We start from the raw sequence: 13700 nt of genomic DNA, 5'->3' as shown, positions 1-13700 counted from the left end.
ACGAAATGTAAAAATTACATGAAAAATATTTACATTATGAGAATAATTAAAGTTAAAAATTTTGTTTACTGATAATGTAAGCTGTTGTATAATAAACTGGGTTTAAATGAAAATTTAGATGTAGGCAATTCTGTTGATTGCATAAGTCATTAACTGTCCTCTCACGATCTGTCATTTAGGGGACAAGAACAGTCTAGACTTACATATGCAATGTGGTTTTAACCAAAGGACATTGCTGCTCTATCAACATCAATTTGTATAAGATTTTCAGGAATCTTTATAGTATATATATTCACAACTAGCACTTTTTGTACGGATTCCTTTCTTAATTTTGCAGGATCAAAGTGGAGTTCACTGATTTAATAATAAATGTTTTGATCTCTTACCTTTGTCAACTTCATTTTGATCTAATTGTCATGAAAGTTCATGCACTTCTTCATAACTATCAACTTGTGTACATATTTGTGTGACAACCTCCTTGAGTCCCCCCAAACGGAGAGCATATAGTTGCTTCTTTGTTGTTCCTCCGTCCCTTCATTTGTCCCTCCGTTCGTTCATCTGTCGTAATTTTGTCCTGGGCATAACTCAAAAACTATAAGAGGTATCAACATAAAACTTTATAGGTAGATAAATATCAACTAGGAGAAGTGCAGTGCACCTGAATCATATCTCTCTGTTACATAATGTATGAGTTATTGCCCTTTGCTATTTTTCATATTTAAATCTTGTCCAATTCCTTACATTGAAACCATAAGAAACGTAGACATGAAACTTCATAGGTAGATAGATATAAATGAGGAGAAGTTCAGTGCACAAGAACCAACACTAGAGATATTGGAAAAGCATTTTAAAAGATTAGCCATTTTGGAACTAGTGTTTATTCAGGGAGCATCCATTGGCTCTACCGATTATCTTGTTGTAGATTGAATTATGTATATCAAAGCTGTTATTGATTTATTTATGTTGTCCTGAATTGTGATATAATTTGAATTATGGAATATATAATCTCACTTGCTAGAGAAATAGATACAACTTCAATTTGATTGCGAAACATACTGCGAAGTCATCTTAATTCAAAGAATCTTATATCTTTAGTGCTTGTTTGTGTTTTGCAGAACTTTGTCCAATGGATGGAAAGCGGTTTCAGTTACAATGGAGCAGGAGGCAGAATTACACAAGTAACTATATAGATAATGGTGTTTATGTTGGGATCATCATATTAACGGTGAATGAGGTTTTATTGGGATAAGCTGATTGGCTTGGGGTGGGGTTATATTGGTATCAACAGAACGGCTGAGGATGGGGGTTGGGTTGTGTTTGTGTCAGCAAATTGGCTTGGGTGGGGCTATGTTGGGATCATCTGATTGGCTGAGGGTGGGAGTTTGGTTATGCTTGGATCAGCAGATTGGCTGGGAATTGGAGTTGGGTTATGTTTGGATCAACAGATTGGCTTTGGGTATGGGTTGGGTTATGTTTGTGTCAGCAAATTGGCTGGGGTGGGGTTATGTTGGGATCAACAGATTTGTTGGGCGTAGGGGAAGGGGTGGGGTTATGTTGGGATCAACAGATTTGCTGGGCGTAGGGGAAGGGGTGGGGTTATATTAGGATCAGCAGATTGGCTGGGGTAGGGGAAGGGGTGGGGTTATGTTGAGATCACCAGATTGGTTTGTTATTGGGGATTTGGTTATGTTGGATCAACACATTTGCTGGAAGTGGGAATTGGGATCAACAGATTGGCAGTTTTTATCATGATGAGGGGTAAAGAGATATAGTAGCAAGTCGACGACAATATGATATGTCTGATGATTATCTAGTGATACTGGTACTGACCATGAACCACTATTTGATGAACTGTTGGTTGGTTAGTTAAGGTTTTCCACCTCCATGACTTATTCTGTTGCTAGACTGTTTCCCAATAACTAGTATTCAGGTGAAATCTGAGGACTGTTAGTCCTAGTGCTTAGCCAGTGAAAGTGTTTTTGAGAGCAATATGTTAAGAAAACAATGTAATTTCCTCACTCAAACAGTTGACATTACAATCAATACCTGCTTACAAGAGAAGATAACTCTGCATTATGAAAAGATAGAGTACATTGCTGTTCTTTAAAATTATAAATCAATTCTATTTCATTGTAATGTAGTAATTCCATACCCTCTGACTCAGAGCAATGTGAATTATAGATATATTAAGTTAAATGATATTCTTAGATTTGAAACAGAAATATTTTCAAAAGCACCTTCCTGAATTACCCTAGGCAGAGGATTATTGGGATGGATGATGAAAATAAAATGAATATTGGAGGCATCATCTCCTATTAATCATTTATGGGAGTGTAAATTCAGTAAAACTATCCATTTTGGTCTGGTGATTTCAATTATGCTCTGCTTACATGCTATTTGTTACACGTATATCTGACAAAGATTTTTGCAGAATTTTACCTATTAACAATATTTTTTTCTTGTCTGTTCAGAAATTTATCGACGGCCCTCCAGGAAGAAATTAGTAAACCTATTAAACACCTGATGGAAGCCCAGCACAAAGCCAGGAAACCTGTACGTATTATTCTACCTGGTATATTAACACCACTAGGGATGAAATCATAAATGCTATCTACACACATTGAAAACCAGCCTTAGTATTAAAAAGAATCAGTTTACATGTTATAATGAGATCTTTTGACGGCAATTAAAGTTCACTGTGTTAGAAAGAGCTAACAGCACTTTGTACAGAATTTTTTAATACAATCTCCTTATCTGTTATGAAAAGCATCTGTCGACTCATTGGAGTCATGTCAAATTAAAATTGCAGTCAAAGATTATGTCGAATTAGGACAGGATATTATTTCACCACAACTGAAGTTTTTGGAATGTCATAGAAAAGGAATTTGGAAGCTTAGGAAAAGTCTTCATGCTGTATCAAGCCTTGAAAATGTCTTTCCAATTTAACAAAAATAATAATGATTATAGACCACTGAAGAGAACAATGAACATTTCCTAGATATATTTAACATGACAAGTTCTCATCCTTAGTATTATATATGTTAAAAACAGTGATCACAAAAACTCTGTATTTCTCATTACAGATTGAGGTTGCTGTAGACAAAAGCCTAAAGACTTTGACGGACAGAAGAGCTGAGGAATATAAGGTAAGTTTGAAGTAAACAGTGTATTTATTATAAAGCAATTACATGTGTAGTGTATTGTGACGTATGGTTTAACTTTTTCCTGTTTATACACTGAAGTCACATAATATCTATAATTGCCATTCAGGTCCTATCAAATGCATTTTGCTAGATTAAATGCCTCCTTTAGAATAAAGAATACAAAACAAAATTAAATTCCAAGTGACAAATGATTGATAGGAGATTCCGAAAGCTGTGTGCTGTTTGAATTTGATCACACTCTGATTTATTACTTCTAAGAAAAGGAAAAGTCTCATACCAGAAACTAGAACCATATATTCAGATAAGTGTATCAGAATACAGTTCATAAATCAGCTACTGAAATATTTCTCTCATACCCTAGGTAAATCCTGTCTTCTGTTTCAGGCTAAAAGAGGAGCATACTCTGTTGCTAAGGATCGAGAAAAAGGGGAGGAAACTCTGTCAGATGCTCGTGCAGGGAAAGGAAAATACTCTGAGAAGGAGTTAGCCAAGGTTTGTTTATGTGTCATAGTTATGTTATTTTTGTTTTGTTTTTTCAGAAACAATCCTATTCTAAACATTTAAGTCTATGTTCATATTGACATTTTAAGTTTGTGTTTTTTTTTCATTTGCAGATAAAAATGATATTATGAATAGTAATAGACATCAAAATCTATAATTACAGATATAAAATATTAACATGATTATGCGTAAAAAATCATATTTGTTTAGAAATTTATGTAATTGGTCCTCAAATAAAAACAAAATCCTGGTAAAAAAGGAAAAAATGATTTATTTATCCATATCATCAAAATTTGATTGAATTATTTTTTGCCTGCTACTTACTATATTCCAAACATCTACTATTCAGGTTATATTTCAATTTTTTACACTTTTATTTCACTAATTATTTTTGAATATCACAGCTGGATAAGAAATGTGAACAAGTAGCCAAATTGTTACGGAAAGCAGATAAAGATTACTGTGAATTATGTGAGAAAGCGGAAGCTGCTCGACAGGAATGGGACTTCTCTGTGTGTAAAGTATGTATTTCCTATAGACACAGGAGAATGAGGAGTGAAATCAAATTAAAATTGAATATGTGAAACAAAGAAAAGACCACTTTTTTTTGGCGTCATTTTAATTGGATTTGCAGTCAATACTGTAAAATATTTGACATCTTTAGAGATCACATATTATTTAGAATTAGACTACCACCACAGTAATATAAAATCAGCTTATGAATAATTAATACTGTTTGTTAGAGTGATATTTAATATAAAATCAGCTTATGAATAATCAATACTGTTTGTTAGAGTGATATTTAGTGATCTATAATGTTGCAAGAGTTACCTCCCCTGAAAGTAGTTAGTGACTGCCTTGAAAAAGGCATTTTATATGTAAAGTACTGAAATTATACAAAAATATTTGGTAGCAAAATGTACAACCTACTTATGGAGGTAAATTTTTAAAATGATGGTAATATTTTGGGACAGAATGTAACAGAACTGGTGCAAATTTTATTGACATATGTAAATTACAGTAAAGATTTAGACTGCAATTTTTTAGAGTGTAAGTAATGGAAGGTTTATAGATTAGATTAAAAAGGGCCTTTGCTGTGAGTAGCACTTAGTTCCCTTACGGGTTCTGAGCGGAATGACAATCAAGACATTTCGGAGGCATAATTTCTGTTCACTGGTGGCAGTTGGTGTTCCTCTGACCTGGCGCCCCACAAAAAATAACATCAAAGTAATGTTTTTTATAGTTTTGTTCAGACACATGAACTGAAGGAAATGATTGCCTGGTACATGTGACTGTATAATAATACCTTTTTCTTGAATAATATGAATGTTTTTAGTATTGTCAGTCTCTGGTCATGGCCTTTCATAATCCAGGGTAAAGTGATGGGCCATTAAGGAAAAATACTTTACAATTAATTCTAGTGTATATTGATGTCACATATGTTGATGATACTCCATGTTATGTTTGAACAAAATTTTACTAAGATTGGGTCTAAAAATTGAGTTTGCAATTTTTTAATACTGATTAAGAATAAAGAAATATTGGGGATTCTTGTATTTTTCACAATTTGTTCAGGTCATGATATGGCTAATATTAAATATCTGGCTGACATGAATCAGGAGAGTAAGCAACACTGCCTTTCGCAATCATATAGATTTTCTTTGTATACACAAAATACCACATTTGTCTTTTATAGGTGAGTCTTTATAACCATGTTATATTTTCAGGGAAGTGCACAGCTACAGACATTAGAGGAGGAGAGAATCAATAAGATGTCCGAGTATCTTAACCATTACAACAGTCACATTTCTGTGTTGGGACCAAGACTAACCCAGGTAGGTTGATAAAACAATCGATATTACAATGTGTAGTGTAAATCCCTGCCTCACACAGGTAAGACTTAGCAGAGTTGATTTTTAGTGGAATACAGAGTCCAGTTCCAAAACTTTTATAAAAAAAAAATAACAGTGGATATGACCAGATAACATCTGTCAGAAAGTTCAGCACGATTTATTGGTTTACATATTTTGACATACTAGCGATGTTTCATTTTTTTCTTTTTCTCTTTCATTGTGGATTTGAATAATGTATTTATCATTGAATGTGCAAGTTTCCTGCACTTTCACATCCTCAATACTCCAGGGGTTACAATCACTTTCGCTCTCTGCACCCCTGCAATATGTTATGGCAAAATTGAAAGTTCCATGTGCAACACCTTGTTGACAAGATGAAAAGGCTAGTTTATCTTTTGATGTACATGAAACAAATCTTGAGGTCAATTATGTTATATTGTAATGGCTTTGAAGTCTGGTGTAACGCCTTTCTAATCTTCAAAAGGAGTGTATCAGCCTGTGATTGGTCAGATTTTTCCTCCTGGAACCAAACAAATTACTTTGCTTGTGCCTTCAATTTTGCCATGACATGTTTAAAGGGTGTAGAGAGCGAAAGTTATCATAACCCCTAGAGTATCAAGGATGACACTTTTAACAATTTAAAAATCATTTCTTTACAAAACAAAAAAATGTTGTTTCAGAGTTGTGACCGTCTTCATGAAGCCGTGATTTCCGTTGACCTTCAGTCTGACCTTAAAACAATCGTCCAACAGAAAGGATCAGTGATGACTACACCGGAACAGATCCTTCTTGACTGTTACGTAAGTTTACACCAGTCAATAGCTACTCCTACATATGATTTTACTGTGTATCTATCAATGAGCCAATGTAAAGGAAAAATTTCATTGGTTATCTTATATATCAAACAATAAGAAAACAAGCTTATACTTTACAATAAACCAATATATATATAAACATGGTTAAAAAATGAAAAACATTTCTGGTTACTTTATTTGAAGATACAAATCATTACCATGGTAAGCCTAATGATGGTCACAATGGCTGTTAGGGAAAGTTACAAAGAAATGCTATTTCTTTGTCTGGTTATTCGGATTAACCCACCTGTTGATATTGAGTCAAATTTCTTTTGTGATCACATGGGGTTATAACAGGAATAATACTCCCTCATGAATGTCTAATAACAAGTTTGTTGTTTTCCTTATAATTAAAGATTGTCCTTCTACCATGTTTCCCGGTAATTAAAAAGATTTTGGCATTGTCGTGTGTCACTGTATCACATATCTGTATTGTTGTAATTGTAGTCAGAAGATATGCAGTTTAGCATGAAAGCTGAGCGAAGAAAAAATTCTCTACAAAATTACCTGTTATATCTGCGGCAAGCAATAGAGAGGGAACGGAAAGGAAGAGAAGGTATTTTAAGCGTATCATGGATAAATTATCTTATCTTTCAATACAATTATTTGATAGAGTTCAGGAATGACTTGGGGATCTCAGAAATGCACAAGACCAGGGAACTTACAAATACCAAGGCTCTCAATCTGCTAGATTGGGACCGATATTCGGCCCCATTCCCAATGCAAAACAGTATCTTTTTTTCCCAATTTAGACCCCAAATTTTCCCAATTCTAAGGAAAATGCCGCTATTTTTCCAAATTCTAAGGGCCCCGGGCCCCAGTCCCAAAATGGGGTGTGAGAGCCCTGAATACATACTTACAAATACATGTATATATTTGATGGAATTGATATTCAGAATTTATTTTCACAGGTGTGGAAAAATTGGTCGAAGTGTACAAACAGCGACCTAATTTTGCTGATCAGGATGCTCAAGATGATGCCAGGCAAAGATTATCACAGGTAAGCAAACACAAAACTGTCATGAGTTAGGCGATGAAGTCTGTAGATAGAATGCACAATAATTATTAGTTAGGCAGATAGACTCAAAGTTAGCCATACTTTCCCTTGGCTCCTTCAAAACTATTCGGTGTCTGATCACTAATTCAGAATTATAAATGTTTAACTTTTGTGTTGTATAGAATCATATTGATATTTGTTTTTTCATTCTAGGTGACGTTTACAATGAATTTTCTTGAAGCTAGTCATTTTAAGATGGCGTCAACACTTGCCAAGCTGGAGGGACAACAGAAACTTACCCATAAGTTTGCCCAGTACATAGAAACGGCTCGTGATAAACAGGTAAGATTGATTCAATATATCTTTCCTGTCATTTTAATAAAATTCAAAGATCTTTTATGAGTGTTAAATCAATTGCATGATTCTACCCTCAGTAAAGAGCCAAATGAATCTAATCATCAATACATGTTGGAAATAGGTTTAGATTTTGTGATTGGTCGTTGATTACCTATTGTAAATAATGATGGATTCAAAGACAGTTAAAAGAAATACATAGAGAATACATGGTCAATGTCTTAAAATATAAGTTGTATTTTGGTGACGGTGAAGAAATACAAAAGTAGCCAGCCTCTATTCTATTTTATCCTGCAACACAGTTTGAAAATCAAACTATTGAAACTGTTTTGTTGTTCAATCTGTGTTTACCTGACATTGACGTTATGCTGAATTTTGCCTTATGACAGACACCATAATAACTGCTCTGTGCAGAAACATAGTTCCAAACTTCATTGGTTATAACAGTGTTTTATGTTTTTTATAAATGAACTTATTCGTTACAACATGTAAAATTGCTTATTTTAACAACTATTCATATTTCTAAATGTAATATCGAAGTAAGTTCATTGTGTAATTCTGTCAAATTACCACACAAATAAAGTTGTTTCTATCACTGCCGAATATATATGTGACAGGAGTATTTTGACCATGGTGGTGCCAGTTTCAGGATAATACACACGAGATAACCACCTTCAAATATTGTATCAATTAGTCTGATGACAATTAATTGTAGACTGTCTGATCAATTAATGACTTAACTAACTAGCCCTCAGCAAAGTAGATTACACACAATACCACTACAATCAGCTTTTCCTGTTAAAATGTTTAAATGGTTAATTCTCTTGATATATTGTCTTAGAAGGGAAAGATGTCTGGCAAGGAAAAGATGAGCAGAGATAGCAGAGGCATGGTAGACCACTTGACTGTCAGTTTCGAAAATTTAACTGTAGCATAAGTCTGTTAAAAAAACTTTTTTCTCTCCAGAGTATCAACATCAGTACCCTCCGGCTGCCCATGAATTTGGCTGTGGAGGGTAGCTCTGGGTATGATGTTACATCAGTAACTGTGGGCGCTCTGGCAAGTCAAGGAGGGGATACATACGAAGATTTTGGTATGTATAACTGGAAAGTACTTTTGTAATTCAGGAAATTTTTTTTTTTTTTTCGCATTGGCCAATTGGTAATTGCTGTATCGATTATTGCCTTAATCCTAAGTTCAAAATGACTATTGTCTTTCTCACTGATATCTTAAATACTGAATTTTTGTTTCTCTGTACTGAATATCTCTCAGGATAATACTGTATTTTTGTTTCTCTGTACTGAATATCTCTCAGGATTTGAAAGTTCAAATTATTTATATTGCTTTTTCTACTTTGTGTTGTTGAGAAAATCTGAAAAAATAAAAAAAATCATGATTGTTAAGAATTATGTTTTATTGTATATCGATGACTAGATGCATCAACTTTTCAAAATGCTGAGAGTATTTAATTTTTCACATAGAAACTTGTAAAAATTTATTAGAAATTGGTCCACAAGGTAGTTATTTGGAAAATAAGCATTGCCTTTGTTTGTAAACTTTACTACTTAATAAGATAATTGAAAATTGGTGCTTAAGGGCTTAAAATATCATTATTTCAAAAAATAGTACAACCATTTTCATTTTCAATTAGATGATGATGAGTTTGATGAAATTGGGGAGACGCATGTGATTGGTCGATGTAAGGTTATGTACGAGTACAGTCCATCACAGAATGACGAATTACCAATTCAGCCAGGTAGGTATTTATCACAGAATGTGAAAGATTTCTGCGTCTTTTTTTTGTAATGAATGTCACGGTTCAATATTCATGTATCTACTGTGCAGGTCTATCAAGATTGTTGTTTGAATCCGAATCAGAAGATCTAATTTATAGATATTGTCCAGTTAGGGACTGTTTGGGACATTATTGCTGGTTACTGTGTAACCGATAATTTCTTTAATGTTTTGCTATTGTTAACTATTCCATCATGAGTAAAAAAAAAAACGGTCAATTTTTAATGATAATTAACCAAAGAAATTACAGAATAAAGTTAATTTAGATGTTTTTGTGTTGTTTGGAATCTGAAATCTTGATTTGATAATGTATTGCCTTATGTTGTTGAATATCTTTGAAAGGAACACAATAATACAATCCATTTCTAATGTTTAAAAGATGTTCAATCTTTAAATATATGTTCAAACTTAGTGATCTTATATTTTTTTTGTTTATGTTAGGGGACTTGATAAACATCTATGAGAAACAGCCAGATGGTTGGTGGCAGGGAGAATTACGAGGACGTGTTGGAATTTTCCCTGCCACATACGTGGCGGAGGTGTGACCAGGGCACACTCTGACAGTTGTGACAGAGATCTGACATCCTTGACATTACAATTGGGGTCAGACTCCTGGAGATAAGATAGTTATAACCAGGAGAATAAAATATTTGAACACTTGTGAATTAATTTACTGAATTTTATGAGATGAAAATCTGATATGTTGGGTAAAAAAAAAGGATAGATGTTGGCAAAATATGTAGAAGCAGATAAAATAACTGATCCAGTCAAGGATTTAGGTCTCGTGTTCCTGGTAATAAACAGATATGAACCTTGGAACTGAACGGTTTCTACCCCTGGGTATGCAGGTCTGATCCCAAGAGGCTCTAGAATTGACACTTTCTTGCGGAAATGTTTCTAAACATCTTTGAACTACTACTCAATGGATTAGTTCTGACCGGTATGGATGAAGAAGACACATGTAGTGCTACACATCCAATGAGTGTGTTTTGTCTGATGAATGTTAAAATGAAATACAATTCACTATGTTCTGTCTATTGTATAAACCACATGATATTACATGGTTCATTGTAAACTTCTATACTTTGTTTTGTATTGTGTTGTAAATTTAAAACAGTATTTTCCTTTGTGTTTTTCTGAAAGGTTATGGACAATTTTTTTTTTTCTGTATACTCTATGAAACCAATGATTTTTGAACATTTGTATCTTTAATTCTATACACTATTTAATAGAAAATGTGATTTTTGGCTAAGTTTAAGTTTGTTGAAAGGTAACAATTTCAATTTATTATCCTTATTATTAAGGTTATATCCTGTAAAGTTTATGCTATAAAATTGATCTGCATAAAACATTTCAAATTAAAATTTGAGCAGTTTTTCTGTAAAATGGTATACCTGATGGTTGTTCTATAAAGGGTTCTTGTCAGTCAAGTGGGAGAGTTCCCTCCCTTTGTATTTATATTGAGAAGGAACAATACATTCTTGAGACAAATTAGTGTTGACACCTGATTTGACCTTGTATCTTGTGACTGAAGAGGTTTATTTTTCTGAAGAAACACATTGATGGTTGTAGCTTTGTTTATGATATAACTATATATTGCTTTAAAACTTTCCTGACTATTGGTCAATATTTGCAATAGGCTGAGATGAAAAGTAAAAGATCTAATATTTCAAATACTATTTACAGATTGCAGGGCTGTGATCTCTTCCTTAACTACAGAGATTTTTGTCAGATTTTATGTAAAAGGAATTAATTTTTGAAATTGATATGGTTGAATATTTTCGTCTTGGCTTTCTTCATTCAGGTATTTTTTTCAATGTCTTGTCATCAAACATTTATCTAAAATTGTGTTACGAACATAACTCTGTCATTTATTTGACCTGGCGTTGTGTCACTGACTTTGAGTCTGTAATTTCAGGATCCTTGTTAAGATGTTAGTGTTTGGAGAAATTGAAGACCATCTTTATGTACATATCCAAGAAATCTATGCAGACATGCTGCAAAATGTATGTTACCAATGTTTGAATTTTAATGGACTGCCATTCTGTTCATCATAAACCTTATTCTATTGTGACATAATTATCAAGATATATGCTGAGGTATCAGTGCTCCTGTCATTTAAACAGCGTTGTAGTAAATAGAGTAGTTGTTACAGTTGATCAATTGTGTTGTCATTTTATGAAAGTAACAAACATTCTATTTCATTAGAATGTATGTATTTATAGATGAGTATTAAACAATTGATATTGTCTGTAGTTATTTTTTACTCTAGGTTTACAAAACAATTTTGTTAACCTCGTTGAAAGTCCATAATTGTTAATTATCTAAACATCACATCCATATAATCACAACATATCACAGAAATAACTTGACAAACACTAGAAGTTCACTCCACCTGTACTCTTTTGGAAAAGTAAAGTACTTATTTGTGCATCGCATCATGAATGACTTAAAGATGAATGTTAAAAGAAAGTTACATGTTCTCACTGTTATATTCTGAATGTTTTGAAAACAAGTTCATTGCTACATATTCCTTGTATATTGCAATGTCAAATAATGTGTTATGTATGCAAAAATGTTTTATATTTCATACCCAAATTAAAGTAGAAACTAAAAAAAAAAAATTATAAACATTTATTGAAGGATGTATGCTCTCTTACATTACCATGTCTCTCCTTTCCAAAAGATACAACACAAGGGATAAATCCATCAGATATGAAAGGCAGATGACAAATTTATCTTACATTTGAAATCAACATACAAAAAAATGGTGAAGGTCTATAGTAAAAATCTGAGATAGATGAAAAGGAATTCCTTGTGTGAAGAAGCATACATTTTAAAGTCTTGTATAGATGTCAATTAAATTTAATAGATTAGATGATGAACTTCATATTCTGAAATGAAAGAAAGGTAATAATATTTAGAAAATGATCTGATATTAAATGATTGGTTGTATAAGTGTATTTTGGTTAACTCATTTATTGAATGGGATTGAGGTCATCAACTGTTCTTTTGGACCAGTAGACCAATCTGTGGAACTGTTTCATTGTCCAATGTACTCATAAAATGACAGAGTAACCTCCCTTCCCTCAGAATAGTCACCGCTATTTATGCTATGACATTGTTATAACAGAAAAAGGGTACAGATTTTGATAGCAATTCTTATTCTTACTGCCAGTAGTTGAAAGGATGATAAAAATTCAATTTTGTAAAGCTAACTTTTTAAAATTTCATTTTAACTGCATTACCTGGTATAGGTATCTGAATATAAACGGTTCTTTAAGTCAAGAATTAGTTTATATTGATATTTTTTGTTAAGTAACATAAGATCATAACTGTCTCATTAAAGAAAAATGAGAGCTTTACAATGAGTATTTTTTTGAATTGCTGGGTAAATTTAGTTGTGGTACATGTATTAACATGGTAGATATTTTAGATAACTTTCTAGAATTGCTCATGGTATTACTTCAGAATTTTTATCTTCTGAAAGTTAGAAAGGTCTTTTTTCTCTTTCATTTTGAAGTGTTTTCACTCATTCTCATAATTCTTAAAACTGTTCTCGTTAGTTTGTAAAATTCTGTGAAGACTGTCCATTTCACATAAAAACAGAATGGTTTTTGTCAGACATTTGTTGTCGTTTAAATGTAATACTGTGTTAATATGATTATAGCTTTATGTTATTATTTTATATTAAAATGAAATTCCAAACCTCTTTCCTCAATGTCATGTTTTTCTTGTATTGTTCTAATTATAAAGAACATCAAAAAGTTGTTACAGAAAACTTGGTCTGAATCTTATAAACTGTGAAATGTCAGCTGTAGTTGTCCGAAACTAATCGGCTGAATATAATTCGTTTTTACAGAATCTCTGAGGAAAACAGTTTCAGTGGATGTACATATATCCAGCACTGTTATAATATTCAGTTCCTGTTTAAACAGAATACATTGTAATACTGGTTCATAACAGGAAATTTAGATACTATGCATTTTTAGCTCTACCTGTAACATTCCCTACATTTAGTTCAGATGCATTGGTTTATCATTGACTATCTGTACCATCTACACTGTTTCAACCATAATATGTAAAAAGTAACTATGATAAAGAGTGACAGTCCATTACTGGTCTACCCCCTCACTATGCATTTACCTCTTTATACAGCAGATCAGATTAGAATCAGATCTGT

At 32.8% G+C, this 13700-nt stretch overlaps 1 protein-coding gene and 1 non-coding gene across 4 annotated transcripts in view; both read left to right on the top strand.

Annotated features, from left to right (window-relative positions):
• Nucleotides 1–13229, top strand: part of LOC132547209 (nostrin-like) — a 50143-nt gene extending 36914 nt beyond the window's left edge. For all 3 annotated transcript variants that reach the window (XM_060210974.1, XM_060210973.1, XM_060210972.1), the window contains 13 exons: nt 1116–1178; nt 2472–2553; nt 3084–3146; nt 3549–3656; nt 4070–4186; nt 5393–5500; nt 6199–6318; nt 6820–6928; nt 7284–7372; nt 7583–7711; nt 8690–8816; nt 9375–9479; nt 9959–13229. In XM_060210974.1, coding sequence (XP_060066957.1) covers nt 1116–1178; nt 2472–2553; nt 3084–3146; nt 3549–3656; nt 4070–4186; nt 5393–5500; nt 6199–6318; nt 6820–6928; nt 7284–7372; nt 7583–7711; nt 8690–8816; nt 9375–9479; nt 9959–10062 — 1324 coding nt within the window. In that variant the 3' untranslated portion in view covers nt 10063–13229. The remainder of the gene's footprint in view (nt 1–1115; nt 1179–2471; nt 2554–3083; nt 3147–3548; nt 3657–4069; nt 4187–5392; nt 5501–6198; nt 6319–6819; nt 6929–7283; nt 7373–7582; nt 7712–8689; nt 8817–9374; nt 9480–9958) is intronic.
• On the top strand, nt 4746–4875 carry LOC132547244 (U11 spliceosomal RNA). The gene has a single exon (XR_009554101.1). It is a non-coding gene; the product is annotated as a U11 spliceosomal RNA (small nuclear RNA).
• Nucleotides 13230–13700: the final 471 nt, after the last annotated feature.

Source organism: Ylistrum balloti, unplaced genomic scaffold, assembly GCF_031769215.1.
Source record: "Ylistrum balloti isolate Yb309-2 unplaced genomic scaffold, AGI_CSIRO_Ybal_v1 Utg369938, whole genome shotgun sequence".
Lineage (NCBI taxonomy): Eukaryota > Metazoa > Mollusca > Bivalvia > Pectinida > Pectinidae > Ylistrum > Ylistrum balloti.
Note: the sequence above shows the minus strand (reverse complement) of the source record. Positions and strands in the feature narration are given on the sequence as shown.